The 15,428-nt window shown below is 47.9% G+C and overlaps 1 protein-coding gene across 1 annotated transcript in view; it reads left to right on the plus strand.

Moving 5' to 3' along the window:
- The first annotated feature begins 8,881 nt into the window (after positions 1-8,881).
- The window catches only part of LOC101595661 (insulin-like growth factor-binding protein 7), a 68,951-nt gene continuing 62,404 nt past the window's right edge, over positions 8,882-15,428 (plus strand). Inside the window, exon 1 of the mRNA XM_012950348.2 lies at positions 8,882-9,385. Within this exon, the coding sequence (XP_012805802.1) occupies positions 8,899-9,385 (487 nt within the window). The 5' untranslated portion in view covers positions 8,882-8,898. The remainder of the gene's footprint in view (positions 9,386-15,428) is intronic.

Genomic DNA, 15,428 nt, shown 5'->3' on the forward strand with positions numbered 1-15,428 from the left:
AAAAAAATAAAACCTGAAGAGAAGGTCTGGGGAGATGGCTCAGTGGTCAAAGGTCTTTCAAAGTCTACCATCATGGGTTCGATTTTCCAGCACCCACCATGTAAAGCAGGACACAAAGTGGTTTATATATCTGGAGTTCATTTGCAGCAGCAAGAGATCCTGGCACATATGCACACAAACATATACACACAGATAAATTAATATTTTTTTAACTTGAAAAAAAGTAATAAAAGAGTCAAACTCTTACGTGTGAAAAAATGAGGACACCCCTATGAATTTGTTTTGTACAAATTTTTTTTGATAAAGAAGAGGTGTGCCAGCCATGGTGGTGCTTGCCCTTAATCCCAGCACTAGGTAGGTGGAGGTAGGAGGATCACCATGAGTTTGAGGCCACTGGTTAAGGTGCTTAGGTGAATCAGCCCAAGGACCCAGGTTCAGTTCCCAAGGACCCACATAAGCCAGGTGCACTACGTAGTGCATGAATTTGGAGTTCATTTTCAGTGGCTGGAGGCCCTGAAGCACCCATTCTCTCTCTCTCAAATAAATAAATTTAAAAAAAAAAAAGCGGGGCTGGAGAGATGGCTTAGCAGTTAAGCGCTTGCCTGTGAAGCCTAAGGACTCCGGTTCAAGGCTCGGTTCTCCAGGTCCCACGTTAGCCAGATGCACAAGGGGGCGCACGCGTCTGGAGTTCGTTTGCAGAGGCTGGAGGCCCTGGCGCGCCCATTCTCTCTCTTCCTCTATCTGTCTTTCTCTCTGTGTCTGTCGCTCTCAAGTAAATAAATAAAAAATGAACAAAAAATATTAAAAAAAAAAAAAAAAGCAAACAAAGAGCTGAGCATGGTGGTCCATGCCTTTAATCCCAGCACTAAGGAGGCAGAGGTAGGAGGATCACCGTGAGTTTGAGGCCACCCTGAGACTACATAGTGAATTCCAGGTCAGCCTGAGCTAGAGTGAAACCCTACCTCAAGAAACCAAAAAAAAAAAAAAAAGAGGTTATGATACCTTTATGTAGAAACTGGTCTGAAAGAGCTCCATCAATGACCATAAAATAAAAACTCAGTAGGCTCCGTGTGGCACCTGTAGTGACTTCAGGTCAATGTCATAGTGTCGTCAGTGGAGCCGAGGGTCTCTCTAGTCAGTGTGTCCAGCGGAGGACAACGTGGTATCATTTTCTTCGCGGATCCCGGGGACCTTCTAACACGCGGCCTTTTGGGGTCGGATTGGAACTGTTAGAGGCCCCCTCTCCTCAAGTGCACACAGGGGGCTTTCAAGGCTCGGCCTGACAGAGCAGTTAGCATGACAGTGCCCCCAAGTGTGACCCCTTGGGGCATAGTGTTACTGTGTTCTTTTGATCCCTTGCCAGGCCTGTCTGCTAACAGAATAAAAGAGGAAAAAGAACAGTTGCTCTCAATCTACTCACGTATTCATTTTCACTGGAGGTTTTAACTCTGAGTATTGACCTTGACCTCTGGCCTCAGCTCCTGTGTTTCCATCAGGTGTCCCGTCTTGAGTATTTTATTCTGCATCAAAGGTACAGTCCGCACTACAGCCTTGAGATCTGAAGCCTATTTATTTTTTTTTTATCTTTTTTATGCCAGCAGCGACAGGGTTCAGAAGGAAAATTTGTGTTGAGGTTTGACAACTCAATTAAGCATAGTCCGTTTTGACTCTCTGAGAGCGGGTAAAAGAGTGCTCTAATAGTCCACCGGGCAGGGGTGCGGCTGATCCCAGCCACCCGGTTCTTTCATGATGTTTTTCTTGGAGAAGGGAAGTTTTCAGCTTCTTTTTAGTATTAATTATTGTTATTACTTTTTTTTAAGACAGTGTACAGTAATGGATTTCCTCGGGGCTGCTCCCAGACATTCCATTCACATCACGACAGATTAGCAGGCCAAGCGGTCAAGTGCTGGAATTGGGGAAACTTCAGAACTGACATCTGCTCTGCTCTTTCCTGGTTTGACCCCATGCAAGGAAGAAAAAAAAAAAAATATATATATATATATATATATATATATATATATATATATATATATACACATACATATCTCAAAAAGTGAATCTTTTCCAAAGATTTTTGAAAGGGACCACACAGAAACGAGACTTCAGGAACGTGTCAGGACAGCCCAGGCCCACTCCCTCTCCGCGGGAACTTTCAGAACTCTAGGCTCAGGGATCCAAAAGTGAATTTCAATCACGGCTTTAGCAATTACACGGCAGCCTTGGCTTCCAAAGGACGCCCTCAGGAAGCCACCAGCTTTTGATGGAGAATGAAACGCTCTCGCGGCAGCATAAATGGCTCCGAGCACAGGCAGCTAGGACCAGGCCCCTACAGCGTGGCCCCTTATTAGAGATGCTCAGCCCAGCTGGAGAGGCCAGGCTGGGGCGTAGATCCAGATGCTTCCAGGTACTCACAGGCCAGAGCTTTGGATCTAGAGGCTGCAATCAGCCCGTTGTGTCTCGGATCAGAGGCTCAGAGCGGGAGAGGAATGTTGATGTGACTTGGCTCTTTCTGTACCACTGGGCCTTTGGTGTACTGGAATGCTAACAGGCAGGGCAGGGCAGGACTTGCTGGACCCCACCATGATGCGGCCTCTCGAGGACTGTCATCCAAGGCCTGTTTTTCTTCATCCGTTCTGCCCTGCCTTTCATTGAAGGCTGTTCCTTCTGCCTGGCTGGCTGAGCTCAAAGAAATGGGGTTTTCTTTCTCTACCTCTCTGCCCTTTGCTAGTTACAGACCCAAACCAGCAGTTTTTTGTTGTTTGTTAAGTGCTGAGCTCTGCTCAAATGCATTCCCCAAAGTTCCACACTCAGATTTGACAGCCGCTCCTGACAGAGCTCCTCGAGAGCAGACACTTGGGCACCGCTTCAGAATGGCAGCAGCTCAGTTCGTGCCACCCGGAAGAGGGAAGTGAGCCTTCTTTCCTTGACCCTAGCCAGGAATGAAATTTTCAGATGTCATAGGATTATCCTTCACCATCAACCCAAACCTACTGCTCCAGTCAGGACAAGCTCAAAAAATTGGGAGAAACAGGGCTGCAGGGTTGGCTTAGCGGTTAAGGCCTGGTTCTATTCCCCAGGACCCACGTTAGCCAGATGCCCAAGAGGGAGCACGTGTCTGGAGTTCGCATGCAGTGGCTGGAGGTCCTGGTGTGCCCATTCTCTCTCTCTCCCTCTTTCTCTGTCAAATAAATAAATAAATAAATAAATATTGGTTTTGTGTGGGAGGGTCTCACTCTATCCCAGGCTGACCTGAAATTCATTATGTAGTCTCAGGGTAGCCTTGAACTCACTGCAATCCTCCTACCTCTGCCCCAGATAAGATTTTTTTAAATTTATTAATCACGGACATACTTAGTATGGATACATCACATGTTGGTACCATTCTTTCCCTTGTCCTTGCCCCCATTCTGCTGGGGCTCTCCTCAGTGGGGTTGCAAGCATTCCCCACGGGGATGTGGGTTATGTTGTGGAAGCAGCGGTCAGTTACTGGGGGAAGGCAATGCCTCTGGGCATGATGTCACAACCTGTGGTTCTTATGATCTTTCTGCCCTGTCTTTGGCAAAATTCCCTGATCCTTGGTGGGTGAATTTGTAAACAATATCCCATGAAAATTCCTCCCCTACCCATGGGTGAGGTTTTTATTTTTTGTTTTTCGAGGTAGGGTCTCACTCTAGCCCAGGCTGACCTGGAATTCACTATGGAGTCTCAGGGTGGCCTCAAACTCACAGCAATCCTCTTACCTCTGCCTCCCGAGTGCTGGGATTAAAGGCGTGCGCCACCACGCCTGGCTTTCCCATGGGTGAGTTTTAAGTCTACTTCAGTGATGAGTTCTTAGGAGCCTCTGCACCTCTGTTTTGGTAGGTGCTGAGTACAGGTGTCACTTTCTAACTTGACTTTGGATTCACAGGACACTCAATGTGGCAACTACGAGCTATGTCCCCTATATTCTACCAGCACTTTATGCACAGAAAATGCTCAATTAGGAGCTGGAGAGATGGTTCAGCAGTTAAAGAACCTTGCTTGCAAAGCCTGGCGGCCTGGGTTCAATTCCCCAGTGCACACATGAAACCCAGATACATGAAGAAGCACCTGCATCTGGAGTTCATGTGCAGGAGCAAAAGGCCTTGACCTGGCCCATGCATCCTCTCTCTCTCTCTTTCTCTCTCTCTCTCTTTCTCTCTCCTTGCAAATAAATAAATAAAAACTTTTTTAAAAAAGAAAATGCTCAGTTTTCTGGTTCATGCTTTTTAATTAAAATATTAACTCCAAAGAGTGCTATGAGTCAAAATCACAGTTTGGAAGAGGAAGAACATAATTAGTGCCCAGGAGGTACACACTGGCTCACGTTATCTTTGGCCACTAATGGAAATAATATTCCTTTGTTGCAATGTGTGCATCCGTTCTCTGACCCACGCATGCAGCCTCAGCTTAGCAGGAACTCCTTTTAAAATTCAAAATATCCAACGATAAATGGGCATATTGAGACTCAGGAGGTGCCCACTTAGGTTGGCTCTTTGTGTCTGAAAAATGATAACATTTACCTCCCAGTGTGGGATAGAGAACAAAAGAAGCGTGGGTGCAGAGAGGAGGATTAGGAAAAGAGCGAACTTTTCAGATGCCCTGCCTCAGCAGGTTGGGTGAACTCGGCCCCGAGCTCTCCAGGTTCAAGGCGGTCTCCCGCCTTCTGTGGTGGTTCTTAGCTTAACTGTGTGTCCGAAGCGCCAGGGAGCATTGCAGAATGCTAATGCCACAGCTGCGATCCAAGAATCTGATGAATTGGTCTGGACGCAGTCAGGGTTACCTCCCATCCAGGCCCAGAATAGTTGTTCTTTTTAACATGATTTCCAGTGACTTTGAGAGACTTTCATTCTTTTTATTATTATTATTTATTATTCATTTATTTGAGAGAGTGAGAGGGAAAGAGGAAGGGAGAGAGAGAGAGAGAGAGAGAGAGAGAGAGAATGGGTGCAGCAGGGCCTCCAGCCACTGCAAACAGACTCCAGATGCATGTGCCACCTTGTGCATCTGGCTTACCTGGGTCTTGGGGATCGAACCGAGGTCCTTTGGCTTTGCAGGCAAACGCCCTGACCGCTAAGTCATCTCTCCAGCCCCTTCATTCTATCTGGGAAATTCTAATAGCGGTGGGTCAGTGTTTGCTCATTTACACAGCAGCCAATGTTTTGCAGCAGGAAGAACGTTTCAGAATGTGAGCAGAATCACTGAGCGGAAACTAGTCCTCACCGGCCTCTAATATGGCAGCTAATGTGGGCCGGGCTCCAACTGATCTCCTGGTTGTTGCGAGGGATCTCCTCTGATCAGACAAAATGAAATGTGTTTGCCTTTCCCAGCATCACAGCATTTTATAGAAGTCACCCACCTGCATGACGCAGCCTGTCAATCATCTCTAGAGCCTACTGTTTTTACCAGCTTTGCTCCTCAGCCAACCCCGGGTGGCACCCAGCCTTGGCACCTGGTAGGCACCTCACGCACACTTGTTGAGTAAATGGACGAAAAGGGAAGGGCAGAGCTGTCATACACCGTGTTGGAAAGAGAACGCTGTTACTCACCTCTGTGGAATCTGTACTGGGACAAGGTGGCTCTGCTCAACTTACTGGTCCCCCAATCGAGAAGAGATGCTCATGTCACGCAGCTGATGTTCTCAAATAGCTCCTTATGTATGCTTTCTTTTCTTTTTTCTTTTTTTTAAATATTTTTAAGATTTATTTATTTACTTACTTATTTGAGACAGGGAGAGGGAGGAATGAGAGAGAGAAAGAGAGAGAGAATGGGCACTCCAGGGCCTCTAGCCACTGCAAATGAACTCCAGACACATGTGCCCCCTTGTGCGTCTGGCACCTGGAGAATGGAATCTGAGTCCTTAGGCTTCGCAGGCAAGCGCCTTAACTGCTAAGCCATCTCTCCAGCTCTGCTTTCTTTTCTTACACGTGCATCTGTGTGCACGAGTGAATATGTGCACCAGCATTTGTGGTCAGAGGTTCTGGGCTGGTCTTCTCTGTCCATCTCATTTGAGACAGGGCTCCCCCCCTCCCTCTCTCTCTCTCTCCTCTCTCTCTCTCTCTTCTTCCTCTATTTTTTGCTGGGTTTACCTGGAGCTGCCTGGAAACTCTGCTTCCTCCCAATTCACCATGTGCCTCCCCCGCCCCCCACACTCGGGTCTGGGGATGGAACTCAGGTAATCTCAGGTTATATGGCCAGCACTGTATTCTCTGAGCCATCTTTCCACCCCACTCTGTGTTTTAAAACAACATAACCCTCTTTTTGGTTTTTTGAGATAGGGTCTCACTCTAGCCCAGGCTGACCTAGAATTCAGTGTGTATTCTCAGGGTGGCCTCGAACTCACAGCGATCCTCCTACCTCTGCCTCCCGAGTGCTGGGATTAAAGGGGTGCACCACCTCATCTGGCCCCATCAACCACTTCCTAATTAATCTATTAGTTAATTAACTTTTGACAAGTTCATTCATGTATATAATATATTCACCCCACATTGTCTTCTTTTTGCCCCCCTCCCACCGAACCCCTTCTTCTCTCAGCTGGTCTTCCTACCGCTTTGATGTCTGTTTTTGTGACCCACTGAGTTTAATCAGAGCTGCTGCCTGCACATGGATGGCGGTTACTTGGTATGAGCAACTTACCATGGCTACATTGCTGAAGAGAATGCTCCCTGGAAGAAAAGTTATTTTAGTATATGTAACTTCAAGATCATAAGCTGCAGTTAATGATATCTGCTATGTAAGCTTTTAAAATTATTTTAAGGGATCAAAGCTTATTTTCTTTTGTGCTACAAAAATTGTCAGGATTAAATGACACAGTCTTAGACTACATCCTGTATCTTTCTTTTTCTTTTCTTTTCTTTCCTTTTTTTTAAGTTTTTTTTTTGTTTTTGTTTTTGTTTTTTGTTTGTTTTTTTTGAAGTAGGATCTCACTCTAGCCCAAGCTGTGGAGTTCACTATGTAGTCTCTGGCTGGCCTCGAACTCACAGAGATCCTTCTACCTCTGCCTCCCAAGCGCTTGCATTAAAGGTGTGCAACACAACCAGCCGGTGTCTCTTCTTAACAGATGAGTGCCATCTTGCTTCATCTTTCGGTTTTCATGACTGCTCCCAGCGTCCAAACCCTTGTTCCCTGATTATTTGCTGTTCCAACAACACTTACCACAGCCTGTGATGATAGCAGGAAAAATTAAGTAATTAACTGTAGCCTGCAGACTGATGATGCACCCTGTGGTGTTAGATATTCAGCTTAAAAATGGAATCAACTTCAGCCGCCCAGGGGATGCACAGGGTCAGTATTCTTAGAAATGGCTTCTGAAGTTGGGTTTCCCCAGCACCTCCCAGACACTGGGAAATAGTCAATCATTTTCTACAAAAGCATCACAAGAATGCTGGTGAAAACTGGTGTTGATGGCGAATCAGCAATCCCACTGAGGAGGATCTCTTGATGGAATGACGGCAGGAAGGAAAAGAAATGATGGTACCAGCACATTATGTGTCCATGCAAAGTTTCTACTTAAAATATATTAAAAAAAAAAAAAAAACAAAAACGGGTTGAGGGCTGGAGAGATGGCTTGGCAGTTAAGGCGATTACCTGCAAAGCCAAAAGACACGGGTGTGATTCCCCAGTACTGGCGTAAACCAGATGCACAAGGTGGCACATGTGTTTGGAGTTCATTTGCAGTAGCTAGAGACCCTGGCATGCCCATCCTTTCTCTCTATCTCCTATCTCTATCTGCCTCTTTCTCTCTCTCTCTCTCTCTCTCTCCCTCAAATAAATTAAAAAATATATATATTTGGGTTGCTTCTGGTGCCTCATGGCATCTCCATTGAGGTGCTGGGCTTCCTGCTACACACTGTAGCGCAATGTAGAATGGACTTAAGAATAAACCAACCAGCGCACTCTCCTAGGATTCCAGTCTCATTCTCAAACGTGGCATGAGAAAGCATAGGGTTTTATGTGATATGAGAGAGGGCAAAGTTAGGAAGATCCAAAAGAAGTGCCTGATACATACGTGGCACTCGAATCCACACCGGGCCTGTGACCAAAGGGGCCACAAAAATCCTTTTTTGTTTTTCTTTTTCTTAAAGTTTCATTCTTAAAAGAGTGACCACAAAGCCGGGCGTAGTGACGCACACCTTTAATCCCAGCACTCGGGAGGCAGAGGCAGGTGGATCATTGTGAGTTGGAGGCCACCCTGAAACTACATAATGAATTCCAGGTCAGCCTGGGCTAGAGTGAGACCCTACCTTGAAAAATAAAAAATAAAAATAAAAGGTGACCACAGAGTAACCAACCCATTCTTGAGTGTCCCAGGCAATCAATCTATTAAGGCCTAAGTCAACGTTGTTGTTGTTTTTTTTTAAAAAAAAAAAAAGTGAAGAAAGCAGGGCGTGATGGCGCACGCCTTTAATCCCAGCACTGGGGAGGCAGATGTAACAGGATCACCGTGAGTTCGAGGCCACCCTGGGATTACAGAGTGAATTCCAGGTCAGCCTGGGCTACAGCAAGGCCCTAAACGGGGTTAGGGGGGAAGGGGGTGAAGATAACCGGACCAGGAAAGAGAGGAACAGAAAGAACATGGGGAGCGGCTCTCACATCGAGCTGATCCATGTAAGGGCTCAAGAGTCATGGGGCGGGGGGAGGGACAGGGGCGGGGGGGTCTGAGCCAGGACCAGGACCGAGTGTGGCGGCTTGAGATGGCATGGCAGGGCACCGCGGATGCTCCCCAAAGCCACTGGCGGGCAGGCGTGTGGCGGGCGGGACGTGGCGCTCTCCCGCCCCGGGGAGGGGTTCCCGGGCACGGCAGGGCGGGGCGCCGGGTTAAAAGGCTGCGGTCGCGTGTCCGGAGAGGCTCACTGGGGCTCGCGTCGCTGCCACCCGGCCATGGAGCGACCGTCGCTGCGCGCCCTGCTCCTCGGCGCGGCCGGGATGCTGCTCCTGCTACTGCCCCTCTCTTCCTCCTCCTCCTCCTCCTCGTTCGTCTGCGGCCCCTGCGTGCGGGAGAAGTGCCCAGCCCTGCCCCCCGGGGGCTGCCAGCTGGGTGAGACCCGCGATCAGTGCGGCTGCTGCCCGCTGTGCGCCCGGGGCGAGGGCGAGCCATGCGGGGACCGGGGCTCGGCGGGCATGCGGTACTGCGCGCACGGCATGGAGTGCGTGAAGAGCCGCAAGAGGAGGATGGACAAGGCCGGGTCAGCGCTGGGCAGCAGCCGCAGGATGAGCGGCGTGTGCGTGTGCAAGACCCGCTACCCCGTGTGCGGCAGCGACGGCACCACTTATGCCAACGCGTGCCAGCTGCGCGCCGCCAACCTGAAGGCCGAGTTCCTGGGCAAGCAACCCATCACGCAGGTCAGCAAGGGCCCCTGCGAGCAAGGTGGGCACGAGCGCTTTCCTCGCCGACTCAGCCTGGGGCTCTTCCGACGGGGCGGGCGGCTGGTGCCCGCCACTCCACGCCAAGCGTCTCTGGATTGGGAGGGTGGGGAGGAGAGGATGAGGGCGCGGGATGCCAGGAACCAGGGGGCACTCCGCCCTACTTTTTTTTTTTTTTTTTTTTTTGGCGGTTTTATTTAGAGTTTGGTGTGAGCGCCAAGAAAGTGAGACATTCCAGGTCCCCTGTGTATATATAGAAAAGATTTTTCCATCCCCAAAGTTCACCCAGCTCCTACTCAGAGATGGCAGGGCAATTCGCAAGAGCTAACCCATTCTTGGGAAACGAGAAATGTCATCTTCTCATCTTTCTTTCTTGGCTTGAGTGTGTGCAGAGACGCGGGATAAGCCGGGTGGACCATGAAGTACAGAGTCAAGGGCTTTGAAAAAGTCAGTTGCACACCTCAGTAGCTGGGTAGTAAGGATTTCTTTTTTAATTGGGGCCCATACTTATTAATATTCACTTACTGGGGTTTATTAATACTCAAACAGCAATCTAGCTACCTTATACTTGTGGGCAAAAATAAAAATACAAACTCCTTGAAGAACCTTTCTTTAATTTTTAAATTTAATTTTACTTATTTATTTATTTATTTGAGACGGAGAGAGAATGGGTGCCCCAGGGCCTCTAGCCACTGAAAACGATCTGGCTTACATAGGCTCTGGGGTCCTTAGGCTTTGCAGGCAAGCAACTCAACAGATAAGCCTTCTCCTTGGAGACTCTTTCCATGATGTAGTTTTTTTGTTGTGAATCGTGTGGTTTCCTTTGGGGGTTTATTTTTTTCTCCCTTTAATTGTCTCCAGGACACACTGTTTAGCAGGAATGTCTTTGATTGTGTTTGTTTATTTTATTCATACAAATCCAAGCTTGTCCTACATTAAATAGGAAAAAACTAAGTCTGTACTTTAATAAAAAAAAAAAAAAGCAGAAACTCAAATGCCTGAAATAATATTTTCCATCAGCAGTAGTTTCAAGGGAAAGTTAGAAACTCAACATTGGCAGCTGCTGTCCGGGTCTCAGCCAAGGTAGGAAGGGAGGAGGCAACTCAGTTGATGCTCTTTTAACGCGATTCTGACTTTCTCTAGAGTTTCCTAATAATAATTCTTTCTTTAGAGCAGTTCCCAGAAATCCATGTGCTGGTAAATCATATGTCGTTCATTTCAACATTCACTATTGAAAGCTTCAAACGGGGTAACTCACTGTTACCCATTTATGGTATTATCACTTCAAACTTAAAGTCCTACCCCAGAATAGCCCTGATGTTTCTAACAGTCACAGTAAATGATTCCTTTGGATCGCACTTGACAGTCACATCATGAAAAGAGAAGTGGGTATTATTTAAGAATCCATTCCAGATATTAAGATTTTTCTTCTATAAGGGGATTTCCTGCCATGGTCTTTTGAGACAACTGGTCCTTGGCACATCAGAGCAGATCAGCCCACTATCTCCCCGTGTTGTTTTCTCCTCTGAAGCTAGTTTATTCTTTTTATTAGTGTATTCTAATTGCACAAAATGATGGGTTTCGTCATGACATTTTCTTACTTGTATAAAATGTATTTTGGTAATGTTTAACCCTCCCTTTTACCTACTCCTCTCTCCCTTTCCCTGCCCCCCTTCCCTTTCCCCTTCCCAAAAAACTCCCCTTCTATTAGGTCCCCTTTTTAATCTAGTTTTTTTGTCCTTTTTTCTCTTGCTGCTTACTTATTTCAACACACACACTATAACAGGGGAAAAACAGACTCACAGTCATACAAGTTCACTTCACTACCTGAGGCGCTCAACTCTTGATCACTGTGAGTTCGAGGCCCACTGAAGGCACCCGAGGGCTCCTTCTTTATGCACAGGAAGATGCTAGGAGAAACCGGAAACCTTGGCAGCCAGGCGTGGTGGCGCACGCCTTTAATCTCAGCACTGGGGAGGCAGAGGTGGGAGGATCGCCGTGAGTTCGAGGCCAGCCTGAGACTACATAGTGAATTCCAAGTCCGCCTGGGCTAGAGTGAGACCCTACCTCGAAAAGCCAAACAAACAACAAAAGAAAACCTGGAAACCTTGGCATGTACTATTAATGTGTCTTTCCTACTCAGACTAAGAAGTCCGAGGCCTGATTTAGGGAAGAGACTGTAGGAGAGTGGCAGGGTGCGGAAACGATGGGGATTCTCGGGGCCCCTCTTCACAGCAGAGAAGGGAGTGAAAGCGGGTCTCCTGGCAGACTTCTGACTCGCAGATGCGTTGTCACAGGGACAGAGACCAGCTGAACGGGCGCCGCTCACTCCCGCAGCACCAGAACCGGCCCGTGCCCGTGCTCTCGCCGCCTCTGTCCTCAAAGGCAGCTCACAGTGTGCTGAGCGCTGAGGGAGAGGAGGCATTCCGGGACGCCCCCCCAAGCCAGCCTTCCATCCGCTTTCTGATCATTTGATCACATTTAAATATTTATTTATTATTGGCCGTGACCTTGGGGTGGGGAGGCAAGGAATCATGCACTTTTCCAAGTTCAACTTTCCATTTGAATTTTTTTCTTTCTTTGAGGTAGGGTCTCACTCTCTAGCTCAGGCTGACCTGGAATTCACTATGTAGTCTCAGGGAGACCTCAAAATATATATACATATATTTATTTATTTGTTGGTTGGTTTATTTAAGAGAGAGAGAGTGAGAGAAAGAGAGAGAATGGGCTTACCAGGGCCTCTAGCCACTGCAAACAAACTCCAGATGCATAAGCCGCTTTGGGCATCTGGCTTACATGGGTCCTGGGGAATTGAACCTGGGTCCTTTGGCTTTGCAGACAAGCATCTCAGCCACTAAGCCATCACTCCAGCCCTTGATCACATTCGACATACACTTATTTGAGCAACTTCAGCTGTGTGTAGCCTGGGACGTAAAGAGCCAATCTCCTCCTGGTGTGTCCCTTCTTTGCTGAGCTCGCCATTTGCCCTCCTCCTCCTCGAAAGAGAAAGAAGCCTGGAGCTGCTGATTTCAGCACCTCTGCCGTACAAGACAATACCATGTGCTTAGAAATCTGCTTGAAAGATGATGATGAACTAGTAATCTCAGATCTCAGAGCTGTCACCTTAAATTTAATGCCATTGGATCTCAGTAAGGTCCTGCAGTCATGGCCAACTGGGAGGTGAGACCCAACAATGCAGCTTAATAAGAAGAAATGGAAATAGAGAAAATATGGCATGTAATAAAGTCATGGAAGAGCCAGCACTCGGGAGGCAGAGGGAGGAGGATCACTGTGAGTTCGAGGCCAACCTGGAACTACATACTGAATTTCAGGCCAGCCTAAGCTAGAGTGAGACCCTACCTCAGAAAACCAAAAAAAGAAAAAAATCTGGAAGAGAACATGATTCTTCTCTTTATGAGTTCTGTATCAGTCTGTTATTTTCAGGGTCCTGTAAATCTAAGATCCTTTGAAATTCCACTTCAGACACTCTAATACATTTGGGTACCATTTTCTCTTCCTTCAAAATGCTTACTTGTGGGACCACAATGCCATTCTGGTACCTTAGTTAGCACCTGCAGGCCAGGTTTCACCCAGCAAGCAAGAAACAAGGAAGTTCCAACTACTAAGCCCAAAAGGTCTTCACACTGCTGCTCCACGTATGGCTTTGGCTCTCTCCACACTGCTTGATCCCCCAGCCGCAGTCACGTGCGTTGTCATCCTTCAGGCCTCAGCAGATCCCCGCCTTCGGTCTGCAGAGCCTCCCGCCGACACCTGGCCTGTACACAAGTGTCACCCACCTGAGACCCTGCTGCTTGGCAGGTTCTCAAATTCTCCTTATGTTTCCTTCCATTCCCTCCTTCCTTCCTCCCTTTCTTTCACGGTAGGGTCCCACTTAGCCCAGGCTGACCTGGAATTGACTATGTAGTCTCAAGGTGGCCTCAAACTCACGTCAATCCACCTACCTCTGTGTGTCTGAGTCCTGGGATTCAAGGCGTGCGCCACCAAGCCCGGCTTACTTTCTTTTTTATATGTGCAAATGTATGTGGATGCATGTTTGTGGACAGGTGTGGTTATGTGTATATACGCATGCCCACATGTACAGAGGCCAGAGTACAACCCCACCTTTTCTAAAATTATTTTATTTATTTATTTACTTAATTGGCAGAGAGAGAGAATGGGCGCGCCAGGGCTTCCAGCCACTGCAGACAAACTCCAGACGCGTGCGCCCCCTTGTGCATCTGGCTAACGTGGGACCTGGGGAATCAAACCTGGGTCTTTTGGCTTTGCAGGCAAATGCCTTCACCACTGAGCCATCCCTCCAGCCCACACCTTTTTTTTTTTTTGAGTGAAGGTGTCTCATTGGCCTAGAGTTCACCAGGTAAGCTAAACTGACTAGCCAATGAGTCCCAGAGACCCTCCTGTCCCTTTGCCCCCATTGCTGGGGAGCTTTCCTGTGATGGCGGGGACCAAGCTCCCAGCAAGGCAAGCACTGTAGCAGCCGAGCCATGTCCCTCGTCCTTACGTTTACTTCCACTAGTCACAACATCTCTGAGAATGAAAACAGTGTTTGGGTCAGCTTCATCAAGTCCCCTTGATCATGTCCTGGGAACTGAATGGCATTCCACCCTGGTGACCTTGGGAAATAGACTTAACCTCTCCGAGCGTCACTGTTCATTTTATTTTTTTTTTTAATATTTTTTGTTTATTTATTTATTGGAGAGTGACAGACACAGAGAGAAAGACAGATAGAGGGAGAGAGAGAGAATGGGCGCACCAGGGCTTCCAGCCTCTGCAAACGAACTCCAGACGTGTGCGCCCCCTTGTGTGTCTGGATAACGTGGGACCTGGGGAACCGAGCCTCGAACCGGGGTCCATAGGCTTCACAGGCAAGCGCTTAACCACTAAGCCATCTCTCCAGCCTGTGATTTTTTTTTTTTTTATGAGAGAGAGAATTGGCATGCCAGGGCCTCCAGCAGTGCAGTTGAACTCCAGACACATGCGCCACTATGTGCACATGTGCGACCTTGCGTGCTTGCATCACCTTGTGGTCTGGTTTACATGGGATCTGGAGAGTCGAACATGAGTCCTTAGGTTTCGCAGGCAAGTGCCTTAACCACTAAGCCAGCTCTCCAGCCCAAATAAATACATTTTTTAGAAGACATATGTCTTGCATAAGTCATATCACAGCCTTCCCACTCTCTGGGAGCAGTCACCTTCAGCCAAGGAAGGGGGCAGCTGTGAGCAGGATGAGTGCTGGCAAGGAGGGCGCTCCACTGGGAGCCCATGTGCTTCACAACTCTGTCCACAAAGGACTTGGTTTGGGCTTACAAGTAAGTTTCAGAGAGAAGGAATTTTTTTTAAGGTTTTATTTTTAAGGTTTTATTTGAAAGAGAGACAGAGAGAGTAAGAGAAAGAGAATGGGCACACCAGAGCCTCCAGCCACTGCAAACGAACTCCAGACACATGCACCACCTTGTGCATCTGGCTTACATGGCTCCTGGGGAATTGAACCTGGATCCACAGGCAAGTGACTTAACCGCTAAGCCATCTCTCCAGCCCTGGCTTATGACCTTTTAATGAGATGTTCACTACCAGGAAAGAATTCTCTCCCATGGCGCAGGACTCAAACCCAGTCAGAGAGCGGTTGGTTTCCTCCATAACAGACATGCCACCATGGCACCGCTTGAAGCGCCTGCTTCTTGTACCTGGTGTGCCGGGCACCAGGAGAGAGAGGCTGAGCGCTGTGTCAGGAGCCTGCAGACCTGTGGTCTGTCCTGGTTGCTTGTGGAGTGCAGAAAAGCAGGAGAAGCAGCTGGACTGGAAATAAGGGTGCCCTTGTGTGAATCAATTCAATGTGGGTGCACAGGAGATCAGGAGCGCACACATCTACACGCATGCTCTGGGCCCGTGGTGCTTTATTTCTAATTCCTGGAAGCCAATTTTCTGGAAGAAATGAACGAGGGTACAGTCACATTCGTGACCCATGAATACATTATAATTTGATTACAAACGGTAGGAGCCCGTAAGTAATATAATGATGGCTAGGT

The sequence above is a fragment of the Jaculus jaculus genome, chromosome 11 (genome assembly GCF_020740685.1).
Source record: "Jaculus jaculus isolate mJacJac1 chromosome 11, mJacJac1.mat.Y.cur, whole genome shotgun sequence".
Classification (NCBI taxonomy): domain Eukaryota; kingdom Metazoa; phylum Chordata; class Mammalia; order Rodentia; family Dipodidae; genus Jaculus; species Jaculus jaculus.